General features: G+C 36.5%; 1 protein-coding gene across 1 annotated transcript in view; it reads right to left on the bottom strand.

Moving 5' to 3' along the window:
- Smp_023620 (putative 4.1 G protein) overlaps positions 1–11,237 on the bottom strand; it is a gene marked incomplete at both ends in the record, with an annotated part of 30,900 nt that extends 19,663 nt beyond the window's left edge. The window contains 7 exons of the mRNA XM_018799630.1: positions 2,339–2,426; positions 3,134–3,278; positions 3,415–3,512; positions 8,531–8,612; positions 9,121–9,163; positions 10,176–10,295; positions 11,166–11,237. Coding sequence (XP_018651400.1) covers positions 2,339–2,426; positions 3,134–3,278; positions 3,415–3,512; positions 8,531–8,612; positions 9,121–9,163; positions 10,176–10,295; positions 11,166–11,237 — 648 coding nt within the window. The remainder of the gene's footprint in view (positions 1–2,338; positions 2,427–3,133; positions 3,279–3,414; positions 3,513–8,530; positions 8,613–9,120; positions 9,164–10,175; positions 10,296–11,165) is intronic.
- Positions 11,238–17,917: the final 6,680 nt, after the last annotated feature.

Here is a 17,917-nt window from a genome sequence, read left to right as displayed (position 1 = left end):
TGCAGAAAGTGCGTTCGACAGATATTGTATTTACTAGCCGGAGACTTAAATGTTCAGATCGGGCGTCTAGGCACAGAAGAGTAGTTTAGGTGGCCAATGAGGATCTGTTAGTCGCAGGTCAGATAACGGTGACCGTCTATTGTGTACGAGACTCCTGCTCCTTTCGAAGTACTTTTGATCATTCCCTTGTTTGTACTTACCTTAAGTTTCAGTGGTCAACAAATTTATCGTCCTAAACGGATCGATGTCAGCAAACTGGTTGCAGCTTCTATTGCAACCAGATATTAAACAGAACTAGGTTCAAGGACAGCTATCAGCCCAGCTACAATCGCTCGCAGCTTTGCGAAAAGTCCCACTTATAAGCATCGGGTTTCTAAAGGTTCCTTACATTTCGTTGGAGCGCGTTGGTCTACTCCGGATGACCGCAAATTTCACCATAAGCGATGATTATTACATAATAAAATTGTGCAAAGCTTGAGTAAGAACTGAGAAGCTTGGTATTCGGAGCGTGCCAATGAGTTGGAAGCAGCAGTTGCATCTGTTAACTGCCGGAACCTCTTTCAACTCATCCGAGCCATTGGCAGCAAGAAGTCTGGTGTGAGAGAAACAATCTGTGAAGATGAAGGAATGCCAATCACTAACACTTATCGACATCTTGGACGATGGGCAGAGTTTTTCGAAGAGCAGTTCAACTGGTCTGCTGTCCCGGTAACATCGATAAGAATGTTCTGCCCTTCATGGCCTCTGACGATCGATCCACTAAATGAGGCGGAAGTCCACAAGGAACTCCAACTCTTGAAGCACCACAAATCACCGAGCCCAGATGACTTGCCTCCGGTCCTTTTTAAAGATGGTGGCGACTTTCTGGTTAAGGAACTGACTGAGTTGTTTACAAAGGTTTGGAAGTTGGACAGTGTTCCAACATCGTGGAATGAGTTGATAATTGTCCCTATCTTTAAAAAGTGGGTTCACGTCGTCTCCGTAACAACCATCAAGGGATAAGTTTACTTCCGATTGCGTCCAAACTATTGGCTTCCGTCATATCCCCCTCCAATCAAATAACATAATATAGTGTGTGGCGAATTTGCACACGTCAATGGATATAATAAAATCATGTAGACAAATAGAAACTTCATGTTAAACAGCATGAACCTATCACTCTAGATTATGCCAGATGTTAAAAGCCTAATATTTTTGTGAATACTAAAAGTCGTGACTTTCCCAATTAAAGATATTGAACATTAATTATGTTTATGCTACATATAACAAAGCACCTGGAAAAACGCAAAAACCAATACATTATAGGGCATATACAAATTATGTGAGTCCTTGACGAGAAAAAAAGTCAAAATTAATGAGCTCAGGCTAGTTAAAATTATTCTAATCTAACAGACATCGTATCTCTAAATCGATAAACGGACATTAACTGGTAGACTAGTAATTTGGAGTACGTTTCTCCTGAACGTTTCTACAGAAAAGATGAACGTAAGTAGTGTGATGCTGCATGTTCATTCAAATAAGCACGAAACTGTATTACGAAACTGAATTACTACTAGTTTGACTACATAAGCAATTCTAGTAATAGTAACAGTCAGTTGTTCCATCATAATACAAAAACATCTTCAAAAGTGAGCTCTCTGACTCTAGCCTAAACAAAGAAAACCTCCCAGTATTTTGATCTGACAGAAAACATTCTGAGGTCGTTATCAAGGAATTTATCAGAACAGAGAATATACAACTTAGTACTGTAAAATTGTATAAATATACTTTTTGTAAGCTTGAGAAAAACACTTATTTCGTAAGCGTACATGACAATTATGCGTACTACCATTCAGTCAGCCATTCACATGTAACGTAGAACTTCAGGCATATGCGCATCGATACGCGTTGCCACACCACATTGGCACAGAGAGATAGAATTATCAGGATAAATCCCAAGGTATTACAAGTAGTAACAGTGTCAGTTGTAGTCGAAAGGACTAGGTTTCGAAAAAAAGAAAAAGACGCAAGGAGATTTCAGGACTCAGATTCCAAGGGAAGGAAGAGTGTGAATGCACCTGCATCATTGGAAACTATTCTGAGTCATGTCACCCAAAAAACTCTAACTATTGGTTATGACAACCCCGTGTGCCCTAACCAGACAGTCTTCACTAATTAACATGGCCGAGTGCAACTGTCGATGACTTCATGGGTTTAATTTGGCCACAGCACTACCACTGACCTATTATTACTACGGTAAATATGCATATATACTGACTACTATAATGATAAAAATGACGTTGAGAACATATTTTGAAAAAAACTAGTTTTAAGAAAGAACATCCAGAATCACTCATACCTTAACACGGATCGGGTCAATACCATAAGTCTCCAGACTGCTGGCAAGGTGTATTAATTCACTAGCAGCTTCGGAAGGTAAACAATTCCTTCAAGAAAAAACAAAACAAAAATTTACTGTCAATGTATGTATAAAACCAATGAATTATGGAAGCTAGATAGTAAATTATTAGGCCATCAAAAACATGCATTAAAATACCGTTCGTCTCGATAAATAATTGTGAATATCTTTTTGAAATATCAAATACAGTGAGCAACTGATAGTCTTCACTTGCATTTTTTCACCCACTACAGTTAGCCACGAAAAGAAAACCAATCCAAATTAACAAGATGATATAGATATATAGCTATTGTGTATGAGTAGAATTATAATGTCTTTAAGAATAGAACAATTAATTATCACATTAAGAGATTAGCTGGCTGGTGGGAAGACAGAGGTGTCAGATGTGACAACTTGAAAGTATAAAAACGTAGAATGAAATTGCAAAAATGTTGGAATAACAGATTATTTTTATGCATGACATGGACAAACTGAAAAAAATAAATATAAAAGGACTTAACTTATACACCAAATGCTTTGGGTATGAACTATACCCTAAGTGTGAGGGTTAATGATGCTACCCCATTGCCCAAACCGAAGTAGATATAAAGGGACTCGAGGCTGCTATCTAGTGGTTGAAAGTTCAACGCTTTAACCACCACCCTCGATGAAGTACTATAAACAAGCGAGTGAGAACGATCAGACAGTATTCAACTAGTCAGAATTGAAGTTTTCAAAAACGTGATGGTTACTTACTCCAGTTTTTCATGTTCTTTTATGATAAGCGATTCAAGGCGTTCAGTCTGATTGTGCAGCACGCGAAATTCACGTAAATATTGATGCTTGTCATTTTTTGCGGACGTCTCAAGTGGTTCCTGCGCTGAAATGTCTCCAAGTTCCACTGATAACAAATTATATAATACAATTAAAATTACATTTACAGTTAAGCAACTATAAAACCAAAAGTAAATTAATAATTACAGTTACATCAAAGAAATGCTTGTTACTGGGGCAATATAGAGGAAATGCCTACTTACCTTGAACTACAAGTGCAGCAAGTCGAACTAAGACATCAGTTTGTACAACTAATCTCCCACTTATCAAATCACGACGCAACTGATGATAGAGGAGGTAGCTGAAAGAGTAGGATAGAGACGAAAGGTTACACTTTATTCAAGAAAAATCTCTAACAAATAACACTACTTTAAGCTCAATAATCAACAAAACAATCAACTACCGAACATCAATCTTTTTTTAAATATATTACTACCATTAAAGTAACTACTATGAATTCGGTGTTCATCTTGTTGTGCTAATGAGGTGTGGTAACTTGAACCAAGGTATATATGTGCCTGGTTCTATGTTGTAGATGACTGACTGAGTGAACTGAATGAGAGGAAAGATTTGTGTAGAGAATGAGTCTAAATGGCTGATAGAATTATTTAACAGAGAAATAACGTGAGAAATAACCATACATCTTTACATTATGCGAATCAACTTATTACCTAAAACATGATTAAAGTCCCAGTTATAACGAAGATAAATAGATTTCCATATCTTAGTATAGAATAAAAAATTAGTGAAAAGAATTCGGAATGTTGATAATTAGATTCAAAACCTTCAATTTCTTCCAACCTTACGGAGACAACAGTCAGTATTTTACCTCACTAAACATGACAGAAATATGGAGATACACTAGATTCCTAACAATTCACAAACGCAATATACAGTTCAATCAAGTGCATAACAATGAATTCCAAAACCATAAATGTTATTTACATGAGTCATTCATTAAGTAAAATATACTACAGATAAATCGTTTATGCAACGTTCTGTCTCCTAGTCAAACATCACTCTTGACTAAATAATGCTAAACTTTCCTTCAGAAGTCTATCTAACTATAAACGATATTCACTTCAGATTAAGACATTTTTAATTACCGATTACAGTAGATGCTTTACCTCGATAAACCTTGGGTTCAACTTCTTGCTAAATGAAAGAATCATTCATAAACAAACAGATAGATTACATTGAGTCAAGAAAAAATAATTAAGACTTAAAACAAAAATAATCATTAAGGATAACCAACTTCTATAAAGCGAATCATAGATAATAATTCGCAGGTATTAATTCCAAGGTTAGACTTGATAGTTTCAAATAAATTGAGCATTGTGTAGAAAGTTCATAGTAAATATATTTTTTGTGATATCGCAATGAGTAGAAAATTATATTTCTGTAGTTTCGTGGCTTAATGCAAGTCACTTATTTACTCGAAAGAAGTGAATTACATTAGGTCACGAAAAGTCAGAAATACAATTTTCTACTTATTGGGATATCACAAAAATATATTAGTTATAGATAATATTTAAAATAATGGACCAATAAGATAAAATGAAACTATCATTTATCGTTGGGCATGTATTTTCGACATCAACATCAACAAAACACAAATGAATTTTAATTTGAGGTATTTTCCGATACTAAATGTCCTTGTACGATCGAACATAGAATCCTTGTGTTCTGTATCTCAGATATTTACAGTTTGAAACTTAATAATACTACATTTATGCGGTTGGGGTTACTTCATAAAAGTAAAATATAAATTAGACAACAGACGATTGAAATGGATTTGAGCATATATAAGTCGAAAATTTTAATCTCAAACCAATAGTATGCATGGGCAACATGATTCTGAAGGAATTAGTGGAATGTTCTAAGGTCAACAACTACAAGGAGTGATCCTCTTATGGAAACTATCAGCTCTAGATTAGGTATCAGGGAAAATTAACAGTTCTAGACTAATGAAGACAACTAAAAATGTATTATATATATGCTAATTCGCCACACACTATATTATGTTATTTGATTGGAGGGGGATATGACGGAAGCCAATAGTTTGGACGCAATCGGAAGTAAACTTATCCCTTGATGGTTGTTACGGAGACGACGTGAACCCACTTTTTAAAGATAGGGACAATTATCAACTCATTCCACGATGTTGGAACACTGTCCAACTTCCAAACCTTTGTAAACAACTCAGTCAGTTCCTTAACCAGAAAGTCGCCACCATCTTTAAAAAGGACCGGAGGCAAGTCATCTGGGCTCGGTGATTTGTGGTGCTTCAAGAGTTGGAGTTCCTTGTGGACTTCCGCCTCATTTAGTGGATCGATCGTCAGAGGCCATGAAGGGCAGAACATTCTTATCGATGTTACCGGGACAGCAGACCAGTTGAACTGCTCTTCGAAAAACTCTGCCCATCGTCCAAGATGTCGATAAGTGTTAGTGATTGGCATCCCTTCATCTTCACAGATTGTTTCTCTCACACCAGACTTCTTGCTGCCAATGGCTCGGATGAGTTGAAAGAGGTTCCGGCAGTTAACAGATGCAACTACTGCTTCCAACTCATTGGCACGCTCCGAATACCAAGCTTCTCAGTTCTTACTCAAGCTTTGCACAATTTTATTATGTAATAATCATCGCTTATGGTGAAATTTGCGGTCATCCGGAGTAGACCAACGCGCTCCAACGAAATGTAAGGAACCTTTAGAAACCCGATGCTTATAAGTGGGACTTTTCGCAAAGCTGCGAGCGATTGTAGCTGGGCTGATAGCTGTCCTTGAACCTAGTTCTGTTTAATATCTGGTTGCAATAGAAGCTGCAACCAGTTTGCTGACATCGATCCGTTTAGGACGATAAATTTGTTGACCACTGAAACTTAAGGTAAGTACAAACAAGGGAATGATCAAAAGTACTTCGAAAGGAGCAGGAGTCTCGTACACAATAGACGGTCACCGTTATCTGACCTGCGACTAACAGATCCTCATTGGCCACCTAAACTACTCTTCTGTGCCTAGACGCCCGATCTGAACATTTAAGTCTCCGGCTAGTAAATACAATATCTGTCGAACGCACTTTCTGCAGAAGAACTGTTAACTGATGGTAAAACTCATTCTTAGTCGCATCCGGGCTGCAATCTGTCGGAGCATAGGCAGAGAAGACGAAAAGACATCTTTTTCACACGGATTTGTTCCCACCTTGATGGACCTTTCAACCTAACAGCAAATAACCGATTGTTAACGGGGATCCAACCGATTAGTGCTGCTTCAGCTCTAGTGCTTAGTGTGACAACAACGTCAGCAAAACCAGACGAAGATGCCACATAGTCCCCGGATAAACGCACGTGAAACAAGCTTTTCGAAATGACAGATGGAGGTCGAATTCGTAGTATTTCACTAGAGTCTTGAATATGGGTTTCGGATAGATAACAGAAGTCGATACTAAGACTTTCTAAAGACATAGCCAATCCTATTTCTTGTCTGATCTGCTTTAGTGTACGAACGTTGAAGGAAACCAGTTTGAATGGAATACATGGTTTCAGAAAGACTGTTTCAGTATTCGTATTTGATGATAGCATTCAACTTTCGATCAGTCAGTGACTCGAGATCGTTTAGGTAAGACAGGGTTTCTATCATAGGCAAGCTGCTGTAGGAATACACAAAAGTGAGAATAGAAGAAATTAGATAAGTGATGTAGTATATAAAAAATAAAAAGGTCATCAAATGAGTGTGAATTGACCGAATTTTAATTGAAGGTAGAATAGTATTTCCACTAAAAATTGTGATTTCATTTGATTTGTGAATGGGCTGTGATACTGCCCAGGTGCCCAAACTAAAGCAGGTGGTTTTCTCAAGTGGCCACACCCTGAGCCTTTGACCTAAAGGTCTAACCTACAAAGCAGTGGAGCATAGTGAGGAGATGCAGTCCCATGGTAGCCGGTGACCTACGATTGATTCATACGCCATTTGTTCCCTCAGGACACTGGAGCCCATGTGCACCACTGGTTTGGAATCAGGGTTTTCCAACTCCCCTATGTAGACTTTCCGTGTCCACCAACCCGGTTAAAGCGCCGGACATTCGCTTTTCGTCTTCTCAATTTTGTAAACAACACCCCCGCCACGAGAAGGCAGTGAGTAGGACTTCCCTGTCAGTGGCTGTATACGCGTGGCCATGTGAGAGCATTTTGAGAGGGAGAGCGGACTCTCCCCACTGTCGGCTGTACCAGGGCATTTGGGGGCTTTACCTCGCACTCTATGCCTAACTTAGACATTGTTTACTCCGTAGTCCCAAAATACACGATCAATGCTTCGTAGACACCTATGATCGAATGCCATTAACCTACAAATATCCTCTATTCTTGATGGCCATGTCTCGTATCATAAAGTAGGACGAGCAAACTGCTGCTCAGCAAACCAATCCTTTGGTTAGCAGATGGATATCTCGCCTACACTAAGAGTTACGCAAGTTATTGAAAGCTAATCGAAACTTCTGAACCCGTCCCGCAATCTCGTCAAAGACTAGACCATCAAGAATTATGAGATTCTCAAAATTTGTAAAGCGGCTAATGTGTTCAACTACTTCCCTTTCTATCAGCAATCCAGGCGCTGATGTAAATCGATCCTCATTTTGCATTTACAGGGAGAGAACCGTACTCCAAAAATCCTAGCATTGCCGCCCAAAATGGTCAGAAGACTGTATTTTGCCCAAGTTTTCACCAGACAGAACTAGATCATCTGAGTATTCTAATTCAACAAGTGAATCTCGTGGTATAAAATCAACCCTTGAAGAGTCAGACGATGCAAGTGTTGCCTCTAAAACCATGTTTGTGACAAAGTTAAGTAAAGATGGGGAAAGAGGACAATTTTGATTAACACCATCCAAAGAAAGCAATTGCGACGAAAGTTTGCCATGACCTCTGAATCAATCAATGGTAATAGCACTCCACAAAATTCAGAAAAATGAAGTATAACCTGGTGATCAAAACGCACTACTAAGATGTAATTGACGGTTTTAAGTGGGAAACTGTCGCGACTCAGTCAAATTACCAGTAGCAAGAAGCTTAGTACCAGTAAGACAACCTACGAACTTGATGAGCAAACTAGCAGTCTATAAAGAACACCAACCTGCCTAAAAAGGAGTTTCAAAAGGGCATTCGGTTAAAAAATCTATTTTAACGAAGGTCCTGAATTTCTTATAGTGGCTTGATAATTTTATAAATTAATAAGTTCTGTAATATAGGTTTTAATTTGAAAAATAAAAGACTATTTGTTGAAAAAAGACAACACATTCGACAAAAATATATATATGTAAACTCACTGGGATTTAGGTAATCTCAAATCAACAATGGGGTCAGCGGGGTAATGCTTAACACGAAAGCTTACTTGACGAGGATAAGTGTCTGAAAAAAAGACCAGAGTAGGTAAAAATGAAAATGAAATAAACAAGCTTAAAAAATACTTCAGTTTAAAACAACCCTTTAGATCATCCTGATTTTACATGCTGCAGACTGAAAGTAAATCAAGTTACCTAGAATTACGTTGACCAAAATACAGTATTATTTTAATATAGTTTGAGTTATTTAAAGCTTAGTAAGGAGTTTACAATGGAAAACTCTCATCATTTACGGTTATCTCTAAGATTAGTAGGGACTGCTTGAAACGATGAAGTTTGATAATCATACCCAAACAAGTTTCAGAGAGTCGAACCAAGTTCGGCAAACAAAGAGCAGAGTATCACTGACTTTAAATAAACCAATTACAACATTCATTAATATTATCACTTCTTTTTAACGTAACATACAAAATAGATATTAAGGATTACTAAATCAAGCTACCAGAATGTTAAGTTACAAACTTCCTATTGTTGATTAGAGATTTACTACATTACCAAGACGACATTTGACTTACGCTTGAGTTGTGATGACAAGTTTCTCGTAAGGTTGATCCAACGCTGTAAATAAATTGGGATTTTTAAAATGTATCAAAACAGTTTAACGTACATAAAAGCAACGTATGAAGTTAATTAACGATTAGTCGTAAAGCATTAATATCACAACAAGGAGACTAGAATACTAAGATTCACTATTACTCAATGCTCACTCAAATTTACCGGCTAATTAGTAAAACGGTTTATTAAACTTCTTATTTAATAAGTAACTCCCCATTGTGATATTGTGTTTGAATAGTTAGTACGTGTTAGCGAGACATAGATTGGATTAAAGCATGTTTCATGCATGATGGTGTTGCTGCGCGCTGATTGGCTAATTCTAAACCGATCAGCCCGGGCATATTATTGGAGAAAAATCTAGAAGCTTCTTATGTATATACTATAAATATATGAACGTTATTTAAATCAGTGATTGCTGTTCACATACCATTATTATTTTGAATACAATTTCATTCCTGTTCAAATTGTTCTGATTTTGGGGTCTTGTCGAGTGTCATCGTATAAGAATACTAAGCAATAGGAATAGCTGGGTCGTTTATATAGCAAAACACAATTATAACAGTACGGTAATAAGTTTTATCTAAGATAACCAATCGGTTGTTCAAGTGTTTAATTTTTTTTAATCGACTAATTGATGACTTAGAGCCAAGTTCTGCGAGTGTTTACATGTTAGACCACTTCAGTCCTTCACTTCACTCCTGAAAACTGTAAGCATACTGAAGTGAACATGTGTCACTACAGTTCACCAAAACAGATGGTATATATGTGTCTGGTTTCTAAATTGACTTAATTGTACTATCTTCTTGCACGTAGCTTCTTAGGTACTAATATATAATACATGGGTCTTCAATAAACCTAAAATTCAAGAAATGTATTCAACTTATGTTTCGACAGGGGTATTATGGAGATTTATATATTTGTTCAAATAGTGAAGATGACAGTTACTGTACACCACGTTTAAAAGTGATTACGATGAGTTATCTCTAAATTACATGAATCTAATCAGTTTCTTTACCTTTGTTGGAGACGAAAGCATCTCATGCTCCAGGTAACGAAGGCCGAAATATTCGCGTTCCTGCATAACTCCTTGTTGACAACAGATTTCTTCAAAAAGCCACTTTCCAGTGGCATCTTCCTATAAAATAAAAGCGGAGGAAAACTTAGACTTCAGAGTAATAGATACCTACCCATAGCTTATCCATGATATTATAATTTGCAAAATGATATATTGTGATAATTAGGAGCATTCGAATTATATTACAAGCTAGGAATCACAGGAATAACGCAATCTAATCAAGTACGAAGAAATCAATAGTTCATACAAACACCACACATATGTATCCACAAAAGCATATATTCAACATCGCAATTAATGGAACAAAAGTAGTAAGTTCGCGATGAAGTAGATACTCAAACCCTAATGAATGTGACGAAGCGAATAATTATGTCTGTCTCCTAAATACCAAATCGCTTCTATGACTTAAGCGTCCGGTCATAACTGGTAATCAGTTAAGTAAAAATAAATTGCATTTTCGCTCCAAAACAACTGAAGAGATACCAAACTATCCTATTCGTAACAGTCAAATATTAGAAATGTTTTAAAACAAAGCCATTTCTAGATACGGGAGTCGATTGAAGTAAATATTGAGTAACTATTCAAAATCATTGTGTTTATTATCACTACATTAGAAGCTTATGCACACAACTTGTAAAACACATATGTACAGCACTTTTCAAAGTTTTGCGAACTTTGAAACCTATAATATATCTACTTATCCTTGATTTATATACCAGTTACTAACAAGCAGAGAGCAGTTAGATTTTGAATACACGTGTTAGATCGAAAGTTGGATAAACTTTGTAGCAAGTGGATGAGAATTCAAAGCTATATATATACATATATATGCACTCCTTATTATGAAATTTTAAAAACCAGTGTGCACACAGTAAAAAACCTTAGATCTGAAGTTACGTACACATAAAAATGAGTAACATTAAATCTTACCGGCACGTTTATTTCTTCCATTTTTTCGTCTTCTAATAGTCTCACCGAGACAACAAAGTATCCATGTGACATTACTGCTGCAAAACAGAATATGCCAGAAGAGTACGACGTAAAAGTTTGTTATTTAACCGTTCAGCAGCTAGTTTAGAAGAATAACTGTTAGATGTTGATCTTATTGTTTATTGATTTTTACTATTCCAAGTGCGTTAACATGAAAAGGTTGTGGGAATGTTGGTGGTAATAATTTCAATAATTGAATGTGAAGCTCATTGAATGTGATTTACCAAAAAACAATAAGTGAAAACTTCAGCGGGAATGTAGCGCACTATCGCATTAACGAACGCAAAAATGTACGAAGAAGTCCAAGTTTAAGGTACGACGTACGATGTCCAACAACTTCATTTTGACTGTTCTGAAATACTCTTTAAGAGTTTAAATCCTTGCATTCCTTCACTTGACATCTTCAATAATAAAGGATCTTGGATTAAGAGGTGTGCACTACTTCATCTTGTACAGACGATCTGGGCTTCAAGAGTTCGTCCCTAGAAATGGTTATACAAGGTTTGACCCCTGATTATATTTTACTAAAAAATCTTGCTACCTCAATAAAGCTATTCAGCACGTAATTGATGTGGGGATCATTGAGTAACTTAACAACACCCGTGACTATCCATTTTATATTGAATCTAAAAATGGTTCATGTCTGGCACTTGAAGTAGGCACGAATATTCAGTGTTTGACAACGCTTTATCCTGTAGTGGTAAATAAATCCTTTAAATCAATAGCTCTGTAAGTGTTCGACATTGGATGCTGACCACATTAGTCTTGATGGACCCAACTAGCTGAAGGCGCTCGGTCATGCATCCTCACTAGATCACGAGTGGGAACGTCGTGCTCAACTTCTGCGATCGCTAGCCAGTTTAGATCAGTCACTTCTCAATATATTGATAATCTATGAAATATATCTTCCAACCTCCTCGCTTTGACTTTTGATTTCACTGGGTAGGCACGATTCAATTATAGGAGGCGCTGCTGGTTAAACTGTTGTCAAACTACAATACCAGTGGCATCTTCAATGCGTAAACCTATATAGTCGAAATATGCCAAATAGTCAGAACATAATTCCGGAATAAATTATTTTGAACGCATATTTGGAAAGTTGACGATATGTTGGGAAGCGTTTGATTTAATCTGATTAGTAGTTGCAAGGTATGCATTGCACTGCGTACCTACTCTTGATCTGGCGTTGATGAGTGATCGAGTGTCTTTAGCCAGTGCATGTCCGGGAAAACTAATGAGGCCAGCATCAATGTTGAAGGCCTACAGGACAATTTGCTTTGGGAATTGATGTACCTCCACAGCTCCCCTCCCATTATGGGGTAGTGATGTGCCTAAGACGTGATCGGCTAGAAGTTTAAAGCCTACGAGTTTGCCGCTGCCGAACACTTCCAATAGCTTTGCATATGCAGCAGCATGTGGTCATCTTTCCTCATATTAAGATCAATGTAATACAACATCACTAAGAAAAATATACAATGAAAATTTCTATTCATTGTATTCACGGTCAGTTATTCGTCTTTTCCGGTCGTCCTGGAAACTAAGACGATGAAAAAATGTAGGTGAATGTCGGACAACACCTTACGCTTGTGTAAAGAAGAAAAACAGACAGAAAAAGTCAGGTAGATATGTGTAAATGTACTGTGTGACAGTGCGAAGAGTAAGGATGCCACAAGTTTCGAAATTTGACACCATAACCAGTAACAACATTTATAATCGAAACGTGCCAACTCAGTGAAGTCAGAAGTCGAAAGCGAATAGGCTCGAAGATATATATCCAGGAGTGAATAATGTAAACCAACTAGCGGTTGTAGTAGAGGTGAAACATGGCGTACTCACTCGTAATCTAGTGTGGATGCACGGTCAAGCGCCTACAGCTAGGTGAGTTCATTAAAACTAATGTGGTCAGCATCAGATGTCGAACACTTACTAGAATGATAGATTTGCCATGATGTGACTATCTTATCTATGAGGCGCCTTACGTGTAAGTCACATAACTATCAATACTGACTAGTCTTACTGTGACAGTATGTGGTTGCGGCTGATGATTAATACGCTTGATATGAGAATTAAGAGTTTGTATGATGGTTACCTCTGCATGGCCGTGCCACCTCATACCAATCAAGAGTTCCCGCGTCTTGATTTCCAAGTGCATACACATTTTTAGGCTAGCTGAAGGAACGGAAGTATAACCGTAGAGAGGGAGATTTCCAACCACTACTGCAGTTGGTTTGTTAAGTTCAACACATTCTATTTAGTTAAGAATGGATTTTCTTGACCTTTTTTTTCTTTTAACTGTGATAGAATTTGGTAGTACTACTAATATATATGAAGTGACATGAAAAAGTCTTTTAACGCGTAAAAAGTCTTATGTTTATTTTAATTTTGGATAGACAACTGACGGTAGTTAGCCAAACATGAGTGCATCCGCGAGCAGTATGCTCTAGACGCAATGTTCTGATGTGGAATAAACTAATTATTTCTACTCACACTTACCGGTTGGTGGTGTGTACAGGTGAGCCTCAAGAGAAGTTTGGCATAAGGTAGATACGGACTCATTTTAAATAGAGTGACCATAAGTTGTTCAGTATGGAAAAAGCTCATATTGCACAAATGTTGGTGACATGATTTTGCTCGTGTCCCGCCAGACAATTCCTGACAAGATAATAAGGAGTGAGTGATGCCTATATGATTATCATGAAGAGGACAAGTTGTAATCAAGAGGAGTATAACTTCTAGATTGCGTCCATTATAATGGCATGAACGTTTCTAAGTGTAGGTGATATTTTCGGTCTGCAGAAGATTTACTTTTCTGCCCACACTGGTAATTCGCACAAATTTTTGTGTCGCTGGCTTTCAGTGAATCTTTTCAGTTATCATACGTTCAGCTTCAAAGATTGGGAACTAATATCACCACAGGTCAGCATAATTAGGGTTTCTTTCTAAATAAGTGACATTCCGTCTCTACTGATGGTGAAGTATTTGGGTCAGCGATGAAGAATTTCCAATGTTCCGCCGTATATATTTTCTAGTGGTCGTCATAATGAATAACAACCTACGAAAACGTGTGTGCTAATTCATAAGGCGAGCTGTACCAAAACGTCGGTAGACTGAATTAGAGTAATAGGTTCAACTGAACGCATGGCGTTCGTAAGCCTGTCCATTTGGGTCCTTAGATTCACACTCATTGAAGAAGATGAAAGATCCTCAAACTCTCTTGCAAGTTGGAGTGCCGTTCCACAAATAATTTGCGCTTCAGTGAGCTCACCGTCAGCCTTCACTGAATTGCGAATTCCAGGTCGCAGGAGTGAAGGTTTCCATCCACTGTCACATGTTTGCAGCTGGGAATCAAGCTTTCGACTGTCGGTGGAATCTTTCTGCCAATTCGTTAATAAAAGTGACCAAAGTGTTTATATGTCTAACATCTTATAAACGTGTGTTGCAATGTTTTTATACGGTATGTTCTAGTACCTGAGTAGATGTGACATGTTTAAGAATAATCTGTGTGACGCTGTTTGAGGGGTAAGAAATAACTTACATCCCCACTTTTATTATTACAATTACTAATAAACGAAAGTACCGTCAATTCGACCATACCTGACTTTGTATTATCTAAGCATTACTATCTAATATATTTGCTACTAATAAACTACAACAAAACATTGGCTACAAATATTCCCTTCCGTCTAAAAGATGTGTACTGAACCAAACTTTTTATGACAGCTGATCATTAATTACATAGTAATAAAGAATCGAATATTTAAAAAGTAAACTTTGATTCCCATTACCTTGTATGAAGTAGAACAGGTTTGTTGAACAGAAGCCGGAACACTTATTCTATATTTTACTAGCTGTTCTCAACCCGCATTTATTGTACAGTTTATTATTCATCCCTGGAAGAGACAATATATGGTGACATACTTATATGCGAAGATTCAGATCATTGGCTGATGTTAGATCGCCAGCTGTTTATTTGAAATTTCAAATGTATGTATTGATGCGCATATTCGACGATAAAATTTGTTCACTTAACAGTTATTCCATTATAATTCTACACGAAATTACGTTTACATACTATCTAACTGGTAGTTATCGTTGATGCGAAAATCTTACACTACATTGCGTCGATTTGAAAAGTCTAAGTGACTATGAGAGGATGATTAACATTACGCTCACGTTTCAATACGAAATTTAATGAATCGTTTCTAATGTCACCCTAAGGAAGTATAATTTAGGTTCACCCTTAATTAATAACATTTACCGTGAAAAATATCCAGAATAAGCCGGAACTTGAAGTCATCTTCTTCCAGTTAGGACCGTATACGTTCAGAACTGACCTCGTACCAATTACTCCAAAGATTTATCACGGAATTCCATACTATTTCTCTTCTCCCTCTCCTTTTTTTCTTTTAAATGAATATTATTCTCAAGATTACGAAGTTTTGGATTAAGACAATAACTTGTGTTGCGCTGAATTCAACTTCTCAGACTCGTTTTATCTTCACTATGCATGTACACCTCGTACATGTTGGTTATCTTTTGCACTTAATTGAGACTTTCATCGCATCATCCCCAACTATGTCTGCACGCACAAACACTTATTCTGAAGTAGTATCTTAGCACAATAATAAGTTATTTACTTATAAATTTAGTCTGTTTTATTTTATTTTTATTACTCGTCTTGCTATACATGCATAGTTGTTTATTCTTGTTCTGCGTTAAGATATTTAGGTATTCCGCGTCTCCTTTATTTCTATTTCCTTAGTTTCTTCCTTTCCTCTTTCAAAATCAATTCAAAATTCTTGCCAATTACTCAGAACCTGATTTATTATTACTATTTTATCATTATTATTATTTTATTTTCCTTTTCCTTCCTTTCTCAAACATGGCGAATGTAATGCTAACATTATTGAAAATTGTGTATTATTGCATTTTTGAAGAAACCCGAAGTGGTGTCTTCACAGCACTTATGTATCCATAAGATGCTTGTGAATAATAATAATAATAATAACTTTAGGCGGGATATTATGCTGACAGATTATCAGTAGAACCAGGAACGACTGATGTAGTTGTAAACAGTCACTTGCGAATTCACTGCGATAGCACTATACTTGCCTTTACATATTTTCCAGTGGGTTAGATAACTTTATTCAGTGCTAGCAGCGTCACCAACACACTTTGTTGAGCATTGGAGTGAATAAAATTAACTAAGACCTTACTGGTTAAAACCGTAACGGGAGAATAATAGTTCGTATGTAAAGCCTATATAAGTCTACAACTCAGCCAACATTTACTTTTCCGGTTAGAATCCATAAATAATCTTGTCTGTTAAACACTATAGTTTGTGGAGATAAATGGTCAATTAAAATACCATATTAAAGCAGTTAAAATAAAGTTTACAGTCAGGTGTTTCAGGGATCGCTTCCTATTGAATGACTGCGTGGAAACGAGAGAGATTGACCTTCTCTGACAAAAAGTGTATTCATTGAATATCTAAATGCATTGCAACAGAGAATACAATATTATTCAAGTTAGGAATAAAATTATCTGTTGTATATACATTTCCTAAAACATATACATAAACGTTAAACCGTCCCATACTTTCTATATGTTTTTGGCATTTTTACTTTTATCCGTTTCTAATTTTATGATGTACTAGACCCCTTTGACGTGGCAACATGATTTTTATTGTGCATTAGTGAGTTGGTTCACTTGAAAATGACATTTAAAATGTTCACATTGCAGTGTACACAATTTAACCATATAGTAAACTAGCATTATGGTTTCTCTGAATAATATAAATTATCATTGAATGCAACTGTAAAGTAACGGTATCTGAGTGTCCGAATTAATTTCGTGAACCTAAGATTGTCGATGGTTAGCATCGTCCATCCGACATTTTTTGTGACATAGTGGTATCCAGATGGCTGCACTGTGCCATTAAATCATGTGTCACAGTGATCCTTCATCACTACACATGATTCATTGAGTTCAAATCATTTTGTGAAATATCAAAATTTCATAAAATTTTACGTTCTAGTAAGTAAATTAAATTCACTATAATGATCAAACAGTCCGAACTTCTCATCAAATGATTCCATAATTTTTTATAACCACTTACAATGTTAATACTGATTATTATTATCATCCATGGTGATAACATAAATGACAACAGTATTTGTGTCAACCTTAGTGCCAAGAACGATGAACTGTACGTCATGCTCACCCACAACTTAGCTTTGCTTACAAGACGTATTCTATATATATCATAAAAAGGGCAAAGTTAACATGTCTAATAATTTGTGTATTCTAATAAATATTAACGGATCGATGAGTCGCTGGAATATAGTGTTCATTTCATAGTTTTCAAAATTAGTATTATTACACATACTAAGATAACAAATACTTCTTATCAAAGAACAAGAAATATAGAGGTCTTGACAGAAATATCCAAGGGTCTACAATGACTTAGCTAAACGTATTACTTAGGTTTTTCTCATGGATTACTTACAGTTTTTACTATCGTACATCTTTGTGTATATGTCGCAACAGTTACATAATGCTGGAATAAGTGTTCATTTTTCTAACCCTATTTTATCATGATCATCTATTATAAATAACGATGATCTGTCTCAACGGTTTCTCGTTTTAAATAAACATCGATTCGCCCTAGATCTTATAAATACAATTCGCAA

Source organism: Schistosoma mansoni, chromosome 3 (genome assembly GCF_000237925.1).
Source record: "Schistosoma mansoni strain Puerto Rico chromosome 3, complete genome".
Lineage (NCBI taxonomy): Eukaryota > Metazoa > Platyhelminthes > Trematoda > Strigeidida > Schistosomatidae > Schistosoma > Schistosoma mansoni.
The sequence above is the reverse complement of the archived record's forward strand: the minus strand, read 5'-3'. Positions and strand labels throughout refer to the sequence as shown.